Raw genomic sequence first — 13,691 nt, 5'->3', positions numbered from 1 at the left:
CAGTTCTTACCAACAAGGGGAATAATTATTGTAAGAAGATGAGTGGTTGATTGCATGGTCAGAAATGGTTTTGTGCATTTAGGGAAAAGAGCAGAGACTAAAATAGGAAACAAGGAGGAATAAAGAAAATAGGAGATGCTGGCTGTAGGGCTTCTGGTTGGAACAGCTCTGTGGTACACAGTCTGGTCTGATGCTGTAGGCTAGCAGCGATCGATACGGACTCTCAGCAGTGTGCAGACAGTGCTAATTGAACTCAGAAAATGGCTTTTTGTTGGTGCAGACTTCGCTAGGCAGCCACTGCTTGTTTTTTGTGGTCAGAAGCAGAAGATGGAAGTTAGAAGAGAAGCTGATAGCATGGGCTGTGTTGTCACCCACTGCAGGCTGCAGTGCCCAGCAAAAGAAGCCAAAGGTGTTGTATGAGTATAAAAGAGGAACATGTTTTAGGAAAGATTCAAGTTGTGCCCTCCCCCATGTTTTCCTCAGGAGGTGTTAAGATTTGACCTGCCATTGTGAATTAAAGCTCTTATATTCTTGCCTTGGAAGCACAGAAAGAGAACATGGTGGCTGATTTCAATAGTTCACCAAATGCAAATGGATATCATTTGTTATTAAAGTCTTGTTCAAGAAATTCTCTTGCCAGTCCCACCAATATTCACTTATTTTGGTTTTTTGGGATGATGAGCTTAAAGCTCATTGCTTGGATGATGGGTGGGGGAATATATCTCAGTTTACTCTGTTTGTTATAGGCTGAGAATGAGCTGTGTGCATATGCAAATTATTTCAAACTTGAAGAGCCATTGGGAGAGCTATTTCCAATGGGTAAAAGGTGCAGTGTTATTTGCATTACATGTTATTGATGAAACCTTCTCTGAAGCTCTCATGCAGTTCTATCAACTGTTTCAAGGAGAGTGAGATCACAGAGCTGGGGTGGAGAGCAGGGATATGAAGAAATGTGGAAAAACCTGTTTTATGAATAGAAATAGGAATGCCTTGATTGTCCTGTGTTTGGTTGAGGAAAACAAGTGTGAGGGGAGAGGGATCTTCAGCAGGGGTACACCCAGGGGTGCAGACCAAGGAGAGGGGCTTTGGGGTCTGAATAGGCACCAGAAGGAAAGTTGTAAATTGGTGATGGGTGGGCATAGGCTGGGGCTGAAGGCACTCTTTGAACTGCTACAGCATGGCATGGAGGTCAGTCTGACTGCTGAGACAGCCTGCATCCAGGGGCTCCAAGGTGAGAATTCTTCCACTGCCATGTCCTTAAAAGCACTCTGAAGACAGGGCAGCTGCAGACCTTGCCAGTGAGAAGGTTTGAGGATTGTCTGATTCCTCAACTTCCCTGAGGTTCCTTTTATAAAAGGACATATTTTGTCTCCTGTTTCATATCACTCATTGCAGACATTAGTACTAAATAGTTGTACCCAATTTTCATAAGTCTATTACAGACTTCATGTATTGTATAACAGTGATTAAAGTTTTAAATGTCTTTCCAGTTCAGAGTCTGTCCAGATTTAAAAAGCATTAAAAATCTGCAGTATTAAAATTAAATTTAGCTCTGGTGTCTCTTATGCTCAGCGTGCAGATAGAAATGGCTGAGCAGCAATAAGCATTGCGGAGAACTTGTGGTTTTCTGTGATCTCAGATTTTTCTTGTTTGCCATGAAATGTTCTGTGCCCTTATACGGTAGGGTGTGAATAATTGTGTGTAGGTTCTGGTGTTTTACTAAAGGAGAAGATACTTTGCAATTTCCACACTAAATGGGCACAGTAGGGACCAATTTCCTGCACTTCAGACCTGCTGATTTAGCCAATACAGTAAGTTAAGTGACAGCTTTACATTTCTAGAAGGATCACAGGTAGTATAAAAACAGTGCATCTCTGGGGCCACTTTACTGTGCCAAGTCTGAGGGCAGCCAGTAGTGAGCATGGGGAATACAAATTCAAAAAGCAGCGGCAGAAGCAATGCGATCCCAGCTCATCCCGAGCTGTCTTTTTGTGGCTCCTTTTCGAGAAAATGGAATGAAAATGTCTTTTTGGACAACGAGCTTTTGACATCCAAGATCCTGTCTGTTCTCCGTCCGCATTCAGAGAGAGGTTTGAGAGCAGGCGACCTGCAGTGTACGCCTCATTTTCTGAGCACCAATTCAATTTTTGCCTCTCTAGCCGCTTCCTTGAAGGAGCAGCCCCGAAGCCTTCTCCTGGGGCCAGATGGCACCCCAGCACTGCCGCGGAACCTCGGCATGACTATCACCCAAAGAGGAAATTCTCCATCTTCACTGAATACTGCAGGAGCCGTTAGCAAATTTGGGTAAGTAAACTGCTTCTCATTCACTGGCTTCTGCTGTCGCCCCCTCCCCCATCTGGAAAGAAAACCAATTAAAAATAAAACAAGGCTCACGTTTTCAAGCTCAAGAGAGGATCATTGGGCTCTTAATGCTGAATTTTGTTGTTTAAAATAACAATCTATCTTTAGTCCCTCTGTAGTGTGTCACAAAGAGATACTGTAAGATAGTGGAGTGTTTGAGTATTCCTGTCTGGAGCATGTTTTTAATGGGTGTATTTATCTTCAGACTTGCTGAAATTCAAGAATCTTTTCTGAGATCACTTATTCTAGGCTGTGCTAGTTCTGACTCGTGTGGAAGGACAGTGCTTTAAATTGCAGGATACCTGGGTTAAAATAGTGGACAAGTTCAAAACTGCTGGTTTGTGTAGTTGTGCACCTCTTATATACCACAGTTATGCTCCGTCCTCACTGAAAGTGCCCTTTGTACTCTGAAATGGCTGTGGTTTGTCAGCAGGTGATGTGCTGTTGTTCTTTTTTAATGTCAGACTAGAAGTTGCATCCTTTCTCTTGCTCTAATTAAATCTGTATTGTGTCACTGATCAATGTACTGCTCTTATTTGTCTGTTTAAACTGCGAGTGCAGGGGTAGCTTTTGTGTTTTTTTTAACTTCACTGCTTTATAGGAAAGCTGCTTGTTGAAGTAGTTGGCTTTTATTTATTGATCTAAGTAGAGTAACTTAAAAAATAGTAATGTTCTGTTTGGGTCCCATTCTAATTTCTTTGGCCACTTAGACTAATTTCAGGAGACATGGATGAAGGGGATTCAGGATTTATAAAGTTTAAGCAGACCTCAGATGATGTTGTCTCACTTGCACCTTCAACAGCAGACTGCATTTTTCTGGAAGGTATGGAAGCTTCTGTGTTTTTCAGCACTTTCAGGCGTGTAAGAAACTGCATACAGTACGTCTTGAGATGTATTTACCCTTGTTGATGGTATTGAAGGATAAAGATTAACTATTGAAATTGAATGTGTTTTGGTCTAGATGCATATTCTCTATCCCTCCGAAGTGAAATAGAAACAGACGCTCATGAGTTTGAGGCAGAGTCTTGGAGTGTTGCAGTGGAACAGTCTTATGCAAAGAAGCAAAAGAAAGAAGTTGTAAAAAGGCAGGATGTCATTTATGGTAAGAACACTATTAATTCTTTAAAACTTCTTGATTTTATAGTGTCACTGTTCTGAAACAACGTAAATTGTTATTTTTATGAGCTTCCAGTTTGGCTCATGCTTGGAAACTGAAACTGAATACAAACTTTCAAATCTGTTATTTATCTCAGTGTGCCTAAGTCCTCCTAATAATGATTTTAAGCAACCCGTATTTATCTTTCTGCCTGTGTAAGCAGCAAAACCTAGCTGTGCAATTAGGAAATGTCCTAAGCTCAATTTCTACTGGGAGATGATATTAAATAAGCAGGGTCATTCTTGGTCACTGTTTGATTGAGAGATTAGCAGGGCAAATTCAGGCGCTTTAATTGTGGTTATGTTCTTTCCTTGATAGTGATATAATCCTTAGAAAAAGTTTATAGACAGCTTCAGAGTAGCTGGCTTCTAGCAAGATCTAGAATGGTACAAAGTATGGCTGGAAGGAGACAAGATGTCACATAGTCTTCACTGTCAGTGTATGCTGTTGTATAATCAGCTGTATCTAGACTTCAGCTGTTTGTTTTGTGTGCTAAACATCTCTGAAGAATGCTGCAATATTAATCTCTCTGATTGATAAGGGAAGTTATTCCTGATATTTGATATAAAACTGCTTTTGCTGCAGTTTAAGAATATCTCCTAGTTTCTCTTGTCCTGTCTGTCGCCCTTTATACCAGAAGCAGTTGAGGGTTGTTTATCTAGCTATTGTTACTTTGAGAGTAGGTTTGGTCACTTGCAAAAGATGATGACTTTCAGAGACTGCTCTCTTCTCACTAGTCATGGCACACCACGTAAATGAGCACTAATTTTTATTTCCCTTTACCCAGAACTAATGCAGACTGAAATGCACCATGTTAGAACACTGAAAATAATGCTGAAGGTGTACTCTAAAGCCATGAAGGAGGAACTGCAGTTCTCAAATGCAGTCATCAACAAGCTGTTCCCCTGTGTGGATGAGCTGCTGGAGATGCATGGGCAATTCCTGCTCCAGTTAAAGGAGCGACGAAAGGAGTCCTTGGAAGAAGGCAGTGACCGAAATTATATAATCCAGAACATTGGAGACCTCTTGGTAAAACAGGTGTGGGATTGTACCAGATTTCTTGATGCTATTAAGCACCTAAAAAGCTAATTATAAGATAAATACATGGTTGTGTAGAAGTTAATGGAAGGCTGGGTTATGAGCACTGTCCTAATACTGTGTGTGAATATGACTGCCAGGAACACGTCTGATCAAAACACTGTGAGATGTTCACTGGGTGTTCTTCAGGCACACATGTACTCGTTATATGGTATACAATGAGGATGATTTGGTCTTGTCTTTGTGTTCTGAAAGTACAGCAATGTACTGATGGTATCCTTCCCAAATACAGCTGTTATGCACTTAATGCTGAGCTTCTTGGTTCTGACCATTTTAATTTTTTTTTACTAATGACAGCTGCTTTTAAGTTTAGTGCCTGTTCTGTTAATGAGTGGATGCAGCAATTTCTTTTTGTATACTGTGACCTTTTTTTGTTCTTCACCTTTTGCAATCCTCAGTCTTTAAGTGCAGAAGCTCAAATCCTTTTAAAATTTTTCATTAAGACAGCAGTCAGTTAATACTTGTTTAAGCTCTCAATTTCTTCTGTAACAGAAATGAGAAATGTTGAAATGCTGTCTCAGGATTCAGTTAATGTAAAACTATGTTAAATGTGGGTCTTGGGGTGATTCATGTATTTAATACTTATATTTCTCATTAGTTCTCAGGTGAAAATGGGGAGAGAATGAAAGAAAAATACGGTGTGTTCTGTTCTGGACATAATGAAGCTGTTAGTCACTATAAAGACCTGCTCCAAAGCCACAAGAAGTTCCAAAACTTAATAAAGGTAAACAGCAATCAGAAGCCTCCCATTATTACTGTGCAAAGTATGCTTGAACTCTTTCAGTTCTATTTTATACTTGAAGATATCTTAATTTTGGATGAGCAATATTAAGAGGTATATTCTCATTCTTTGATAGGTTGTTTGCTTCTTGTATTTTAAATTCTTTAAGCTGTTTGGGGTGGGCAGGTATTTTTTTCTTGGGAACACCTAGTACTGGGGAGTAGAGTATTTGTTCTATTCATGGCTTTATCACTGACTGCCGTGCTGTGTGGCCATCTATGTAAATTGGCTTGATGATAAACACTGTTGATAAAAATACCATAGGAAAAACAGGAACTCTTAATTTAGTTTTGCCCACTACATCATCTTTCCAAAACCAGAAGATTGGCTCCAGGGCAGTTTGTTTATCTGCTGTACAGTGTAATGCACAATTAATAGGACGGGCACAAGAAGCACAGCCAAACTGGAAGCCTGTAACCCGAATCTTAGCTGGCACTGCACAGCCCGTGGTATTCTCGTGTTCCAGTCATTAGTAAGTGATACTGTGTGAACTTTCCAGCATGATTCTGTAGTTATAGCTCTTCTTAACTAGGTGCCTTGAAAGAAAAAGGCTTTCACTTCTAAAGAAACTAAACCAGTAAGCAGAGTTTTAAAACAAATAGCCTTTGTTGTTATAAAGAAAGATCTGGGTGCTATATTCAGCCCCCAGGAGTGCTTTGTTCCTGCAGTCAGGCCAGCTGGTGGCATTTTGGTGCTTTAGTCTTCCATTTCTAAGCAGGAAAGTGTTTCTGTGCATCAACATCCTCATGATCACGCAGTGGTAAAATAAACACTTATTCATAATTGATATAATTTGGCTGTTGGTTGGGTTTGGTTTTCAAATTATTATACTTTCCTATGTAGGTAAGGACTGGTCCATTACAGAAGGCATTCAGTTAGCAAAAAGTTCAGTTTCAGAACTTTGGCTTCAGATTCAGTTAAAAGTAGTTGAAAATAGTAACTAGAATGTTTTTTTCTAGTATTAAAGGCATTTTTGGATGTTATCAGGAGTTTTGCTTTTGTAATAGAGCACAGATAATTTTGTGGTGCTAAACTTAATTTTGTAAAAGTGTTTTGAAATAGCAAATGTGTAAATGGAAAGGAGAAGGAGTTAAAAGAACAAAATATAAATGGATGTGACTGATCTGTCTTGTTTTCTAGAAAATTGGCAACTGTTCCATTGTGAGGAGACTTGGTGTTCAGGAGTGCATCCTTCTGGTTACGCAGCGCATCACCAAATACCCGGTCCTGGTGGAACGTATTATTCAGAATACAGAAGGTGGTTTGCTTAATCTTTCCTAGAAGCCTGACAGTTGTTATCATCCTTTTTCTCCTATTCCACATGTTCTTTCCTCTGAGGAGAACAGGCTGGTTCTGCCTTATAGCAGCTTTCTTATTTCCTAGTTAGCTGGATGCAGTTCTGGATGCAGATTCACATCAGTCTTGCTTCATCAGAGGATCAGAAGCAACACTGAGTTTCAAGTTCAGAGGCACAACACTGTAGTAGCTAAGCCTAGCTGTTCATTAAAGATGTAGAGCTAAAGGAATTAATTTATTTATAGACTCAAGCTCTTAAGAAATAATGTCAAATACTCAGTCAGGAACCTTCATGTTAAAATATGTTTGATTGACTCATAGTTGCATTCCTGAGTTGAAAATTGGACTAATTGCTGTTCTTTTCTCTTAGTTGGAACTAAGGATTATGAAGATCTGAGCCATGCCCTTAATTTAATTAAGCATACAATCACTCATGTAGATGCCATAGTAAATGAGTGTGAGAAGGGGCAGCGCCTTAAAGAGATTATGCATAAAATGGAGCTAAAATCATCTGGGAAATGCAAGAATGGGCTTTTCTTCCGAAAGGATGACATGGGGCAGAGGCGGCTTCTGCTGGATGGGATGCTGTACTGGAAAGCTGCATCAGGACGGCTCAAAGGTAAAGGACCAGGAATGGGAGAAGTACAAGTAGGGAACAAGATTTGTCTTTGTTCTGTAACTGCTTATTATTGATTGAGTATAAAGAAGGATGATGATAACCCACTTGTTTAATAGGATATTGGAGGCAATAGTTCTTGTTCTATTCCTGGCTTGTCCAATGAGCATCTCTATAATGGTGCATGATCAGTTCCTTATGCTGTTTGCTTATTATCTGTCTGATCTGCTTTCCAATTCAAGAGGGAAACCTTCAGGTAAATGACAAAGCTTTGAGTCATGCTGACTTAGTCTCCTGTGGAAAGGCACTGCATTGTGCAAGCTCTTGGTTCATGCTTGGAGAAATTGTCAAACCTCTGACACCTTTATTCTGCATAATGTCTGTTTATCCAGAAAATCAAAACCACCTTCATCAGTGAAGGTTCTAACAGCTTCATTGTTCAGCTGTTCAAAGAAAAGCTTCAGATGGTACATGTAGCAAAGCCAAGAAAAGCTGGTAGTGTGAACATCTGCAGATTCAGAACGACCTGCCGTTAAAGGAGATATGTTCAGTCATGACTGCTTGAGTCCAGATGTAGTATGCATTTGTAGGTGCTTTCAAGCTTTAAATTGGCTGTATTTGTATTCTGCTGGCTCTGCATGTGTACAGGTTGTGTCTGGAAACTTCAGTGTTTTGAGTCTGCACCAGTTTCTTTGAATCAAAGTCTCTTTTTCTTTCTTTTGTTGCTGTAGATGTTTTGGCAGTCCTGTTAAATGATGTACTGTTGCTCTTACAAGAAAAGGACCAAAAATATATGTTTGTATCAGTGGTAGGTATTGGTCATCTTATTTAATGCATTTACTTAGAATATTTATGAAAATGAGAGTAATTGCAGTAAAAATACAAATAGAAATGTTAGTTGTTATGCTGGCCTCACAAGGAAAATGTAGTTGATAAACAAGCCAGTGGTTCAGTGCTTCTCCTTTTCTTGTGCTGTGATTTTGCCTTTCACTGAGCTTTGTTAGGCTCCTATTTTATGCAAGTTGTATGTTAAATGCTGGAACCGTGCTTTAAATGCACTTGAAATAAGATCTGCTTCTGTGTATCAGTTTGAAGGGGAAAAAATCTTCCATTTTGGCTAGGGACATGGTACAATAGCCAATGACTTGCTGTGGGCAAAGAATTTTCCTGAAGAAAACATAAAAAAGCATTAAATGCTAATGTAATTACTGCAGCACTGTAGAATACTCAGTGGATTTGCTTGCTTTTCTCGGGCATTTCCACAGGTGTACTCAGAACAGTTAATTGCATATACTTTGTCCTTTTCTAGTTCAGTTATGACTGTAATAGAACCAGTCCAGATATCACTCCTCCACAGATAAATGGAGCAAGTGAGAGGAGCAAATGGATCGGTTTTACAGTTCCATTTTCTTAATTTCACTCTAGATTATAGTGTGAAGCAGCTACAAAGAAGTGTTCTCTTCTGAAAACCTTCCTAGGTTACAAATATTAGACCTTTGCTTTAACATTCAGTCAAGAACTCTTATTTTTGAAGTATACAGTCTGTATTGTATGTTTTGATTTATGCTTAATGAGTGAAAAATGACAAGTGTCAGAAGTGTCACCATAGCAGAAAGTCACTGTTTTGCTGTGTCGTATCTCATGGGGGCCATGTAGCCCTGTATAGGTAAGGAGACGGGGGGGTTAGAAGCACAAACTCTAAGAAATGTATATAATACAGTGCAATAAATAATATTTTCTTTTACAGGATTCTAAACCACCAGTTATCTCGCTGCAAAAGCTGATTGTAAGAGAGGTAGCTAATGAGGAAAAGGCAATGTTCTTAATTAGTGCTTCCTTAGAAGGACCGGAAATGTACGAAATTCACACAAGCTCAAAAGAAGAGAGGAATTCCTGGATGGCTCACATCCGCAGAGCTGTGGAAAGGTAAATAGTGACTGAAAGCTGGAAGGCTTCATTTGTCACTCATCAGCCTTCCCTTCATACGACTCGTATGTGTAAGTTTATCATAAAAATACTTCCAGTTGTTTGTAAACTTCCTTTGTAAGACTGAAGCAGGTTGTTTGGTGCATATTTACTGGGCAGAAGCTGCTCAAAAAGATGCTGGAACAAATAGCCTAAGGCTTTGTTTTGCCTTTTTTAACTTGGTTCACTGATGTCAAAAGGGATAAGAGAAAAATATTGACATGCAAGGTAAAACCACACCCTAGGCAAAAGTTTCAGGCTGAATGCTGAGATGATTTTAAATTATCTAATGTGTAAATGAAACACATTTCTGTCTCCCGCCTTCTACAGCTGTCCTGATGAAGAAGGTGGATCATTTTATGAACCTGAAGCAGAAAGGAGACTGGCTGAAGCAAGAGCAGCGAAGTTAAGAGAATTCCAAGGTAATGAATTAGATATATATTCCACAGGCAGCTTCTCAGCATTTCTTGTGATTTATGACTATCTTGTTATTACGTGTGACCAAATTTCTCCTGAAAACTTCTCAAGGTATTGCAGGGTTGCATAGAAATAGTTTAAGAAAAGAACTAATAAGCTTTGAGTGCTTTGTGAGGTGTTCTATTGTTTTTTTCCCCAACTGTTGATTACATCTCTGACTCTGAAATGAATTACAAGCTTCCAAACTGAATGTTGTACTCCTAACAGCAATTTGGAAGGCAAAACTGAGTTTGTTTCTTCTATTAGAGCGTTTGAACACAAAAGATGACCTGATTGTACAAAGTCTAACTGAGAAACAACAGATTTATCAAGAAATGTCTGAACTGTATGGATTTGAAGACCATTCCCAAGGATCCCAATCTAGGCTGCTACTTCTGGGGGATATCCCAGAAAGTCTGCAAGGAGAGGCACTTCTGAAGTCTGCAGTAGTAGAAGGTAAGTGCAGCAGGGAAACGTGTGTTCGCTGCAGTGCAGTTGTTGGGATAAGCAGATAGGATCTAAGTACAGGACACAAAAATGGTCTTCTAATAATTCTGTGTAATGCAATTCAGACTCAAATCCAGTCTGCAGGATAGGTAGAATGCACCTATGTTTTTAGGTGGAGGACCACCTCCTCAGCTTTGTGGGTTTTTTTTATTTTCCTTCTTAATGATCAACCTGTGGAATCTTCAGATGAGTCTATTCAGACGGATAACAAGGCGACCTAATAATAAACCAACTCTGAAATATAATCACAAGTGTTCTAGGTTAAAATAACCTATCTGAAAATAGCGTAATTAGACAGACACAAACCACAAACATCATTTTTAGTTTGACAAAAAAAAAAACATTCAAGGCTTGATAATATGAGCTCAAGGAGGAGGTCAGCTTCATTTGCAATATGAGGAGTCTGTCATAAAGAACATGTCACAAAGAAAATGAGAAAATCTCTTAAAATGCCCCATCTTTTAATGTACATAGAGGTTGAAATTATATGTATTTCTAAGATATTAGAATGATGAGTTTATCTCACTGTGTGGATACAGCTGTTTAAATGACGTTCTCTTCCTTCCTAGCTGAAAATCTCCAGAACCTTATCTTCACTCACTTAGGAAATGGATCCTGTCAGTCTGAAGAGAGCTACGCAGTGGGGCTCCCCAGGAGAGCAGAGACCTTTGGAGGATATGACAGTCCCTCAATTTCAAATAAAAGTAAGAAGGAGGAGCTGTGGGGGACCTGTGCCTGTTTGCTGATATGCTGTTTTAAAAGTCTAGCATTTATGTAAGCTGCTTAGCTCTTCACTGTGTTTCTCTGTAGTGACTTTGAGATAATCTTTCTTGCATCAGAGCCTCATTTAATATGTAATTCTTAAGGGAACTTGAGGCTCTGAGAAGATGATCAGAATAAATTCCTAGCATGCTGTATCAGCATGTTATGTTTTGCTTCCTGTATCAACACTAGAGAGCAGAGTAGGGCTGTTGGTGTAATGTTAAAGGTGCAGTGACTAAGACATACGGGTTAAGGTAACAGCTCCACATAGAACTGAAATTTTGTTGGAAAAACAAGCTTGACATAAAAACCTAGGAAACCTGAGTTCAGCTGCTTGCTGAACGTTTGATTTTTCATTGTTGTGTTATGCAGTGGGTGTTCACAAGCTCTGTCCTGGTGGGCCACTCACATACTGCTCTTCTTTCAGATAACAGTCTTGAGAAGAACAGTGGTAGTGACCAGAGACAGTGGGACTGTAGAGGCCCTGCAGTAAGTTCAGATGTACAGCTCCCAGACCTCCCATTTGATGCAGAAGAAGGATCTCAAACTGTATGTTGAGTTTGTGTGCAGTAAATGCGTTTCCTCGTGTTTGTTGCTCTAATAGTGGTTAATAACTTACTACTTGAGAGGCATAATAGTTGTTTCTGTATGTGTTCACTGGATGCAGTATCTTTAATGCTAACTGTAATGACCATGTATCTGCTTATGGCCTATGATTTAAGTACTTCTGGTATGTGTCCATCAGCATATGGGAGCAATCACTGCTCCAGCTATAAACAGTGTTCCCTTGTGAGATGAACCCTTTCAATTTGTTCTGGCAGACTACCAGTGCCCAAAAAGCACAGATTGTTACTTTTGTCTTTTTCCAGAGCAATACAGTGAGGCAGGATGACAGCAGTGGTGTTCAGCCCACCGTAGAGTCTCAGGTATGTTCCTTCTGCTGTTAAGAAATCTGATGGGAAATAGTCATACAGTAATATAATGCAAGACAAACCAATATTTCTAATGCCTGCAGAACCATGAGCTCATTAACAGCCTTTTCCTTATGACTCTGTATGTCGTGTGGATGACTCATGAATGTCCTATTCCAAGTCCCATTAGAAAACAAAGATGGTTCTGAGTATTTAAACATGCATTTCAAAGAGCTGGCTAGCTGCTTTTCTTGAATCTTTGGAGAGATTGGATGTCCTCAGCTCACTGGCAACACTCATCTCTGAATCTCCAGTGAGTGCTCTACTTGTGTAATGATTCAGTGCTGGAGGAAGTGGTCATTAATGGCTCATATGAAGAAAACTGATAATGAGGATTGCTCCCTTGAATCCCAGTGAGATTTCTTTTGAGCATTGAGTCTGTGCACAGACCTGAGATTTGTGGTGCTTGCACATGGCTTCATTGGTGGTTCATTTGTCAGAATTTGCTTGTAGCCATGCTTCCACTATGTGGGTTTTATACAGATATTATTGATTGTGTTATTTTAAAAGGTGAAATAAATAAAATCTGCCCCTGCATTAAAACAGAGCTGTGTTACGATGCCTAATGTTTTATCACACCTGCCTCCCCTCTTTTTCAGCTTGTCCAAAGAATACAAACATTGCTACAGTTGCTCTTCAGTCTTCAGGTAATCAACTGCTTTACTATCCAAGAGGTTTGTTAGGTATTAAGAGCAGAACTCAGGATCTGAGGCTCAAGGATAAAAACGTGGTGTCTGGTATTTTGAAAGAAGTGTTAAACCCATCATCTCAAGTGACTGAATCCTCTTCTCTGCTCCCTTAAATGCAGTTCCTTGGCTAGTTGAAACTTCTGCTCTCTGTGCTCATTTACTTTTAAAATTGTTGTAAATACATAGTTGTGTACATATTTTGTTTTTACTGTAATTTTGTAATCAGTAACTTGAGTGATCCTGTCAAATTCATAGTAACAATTCTAGGTGCAGGAGATGTTAATTTTGACATAAGCATAAGTTACTTGCATGTGCATCTTTAGTATCAATGGTGTCAACAGTGATGTGCTGTACAAGCTGGGAAGCTAGATCTGTTCTTGAAGACAAAATTACTGACCTGATATGGTAGATGCTTTTGTCTTTTCTTAGCTGTGTGTCAGAGTTTTTTGCTTAGTTTTTATGAGCCAATGTGCCTTATTGTAGTCATCTTGTTCCCCCCCAGGCAGTGATATCTCAACAAGACAGCTACATTGAGCTGCAGCGAGCCACAATGGTGGACAGGGAGAAGCAGTATCGGCTGCAGTCTACGCGTGGCAACCTGCTGCTAGAGCAGGAGAAACAGCGTAACTTTGAGAAACAGAGAGAGGAACTGATGCATGTCCAAAAACTTCAGAGCCAGCTGAAGCTGGAGCAGCAGCGCTGGGAGCGGGAGAGGAGTCAGCAGCAGAGGGAACTGGAAATCTCGGAAGCCCATCTGCAGAGGCGTGAGGAGGAGACACGGCTACTGAAAGATAAGTTGATTCAGGATAGAGAGGAACTGGAGAGGCAACGTGAGGCCTATCAGCACGACCTGGAGAGGCTGCGGGAAGCTCAGAGAGCAGTTGAGAAGGAGAGAGAACGTCTAGATCAGCTAAGGAAGCTGAAAAAGCAGAACACGGTGTCAGGCACCTTCTCCCCAGAACTGGGACAAGTAAGGAATTCAGGTTTTATTGGAGTTTTACTTTTATTAACCTGCGTGCTTCTGAGTGAAGGT

The 13,691-nt window shown here is 39.9% G+C and overlaps 1 protein-coding gene across 7 annotated transcripts in view; it reads left to right on the top strand.

The window, feature by feature from the left end:
- Nucleotides 1-13,691, top strand: part of ARHGEF18 (Rho/Rac guanine nucleotide exchange factor 18) — a 42,383-nt gene that overhangs the window by 21,187 nt on the left and 7,505 nt on the right. For 6 of the 7 annotated variants that reach the window (XM_090125938.1, XM_090125937.1, XM_031604017.2 and 3 more), the window contains 16 exons: nt 2,160-2,304; nt 3,072-3,184; nt 3,323-3,463; nt 4,305-4,555; nt 5,214-5,339; nt 6,537-6,654; nt 7,063-7,311; nt 8,040-8,116; nt 9,056-9,234; nt 9,604-9,695; nt 9,997-10,185; nt 10,806-10,940; nt 11,426-11,547; nt 11,868-11,924; nt 12,569-12,616; nt 13,161-13,628. In XM_090125938.1, coding sequence (XP_089982064.1) covers nt 2,160-2,304; nt 3,072-3,184; nt 3,323-3,463; nt 4,305-4,555; nt 5,214-5,339; nt 6,537-6,654; nt 7,063-7,311; nt 8,040-8,116; nt 9,056-9,234; nt 9,604-9,695; nt 9,997-10,185; nt 10,806-10,940; nt 11,426-11,547; nt 11,868-11,924; nt 12,569-12,616; nt 13,161-13,628 — 2,510 coding nt within the window. The remainder of the gene's footprint in view (nt 1-2,159; nt 2,305-3,071; nt 3,185-3,322; nt 3,464-4,304; nt 4,556-5,213; nt 5,340-6,536; nt 6,655-7,062; nt 7,312-8,039; nt 8,117-9,055; nt 9,235-9,603; nt 9,696-9,996; nt 10,186-10,805; nt 10,941-11,425; nt 11,548-11,867; nt 11,925-12,568; nt 12,617-13,160; nt 13,629-13,691) is intronic. The other variant, XM_090125939.1, reaches the window with a different exon arrangement.

Source organism: Phasianus colchicus, chromosome 28, assembly GCF_987193195.1.
Source record: "Phasianus colchicus chromosome 28, bPhaCol1.hap1.1, whole genome shotgun sequence".
Taxonomy (NCBI): domain Eukaryota; kingdom Metazoa; phylum Chordata; class Aves; order Galliformes; family Phasianidae; genus Phasianus; species Phasianus colchicus.
Note: the sequence above shows the minus strand (reverse complement) of the source record. Positions and strands in the feature narration are given on the sequence as shown.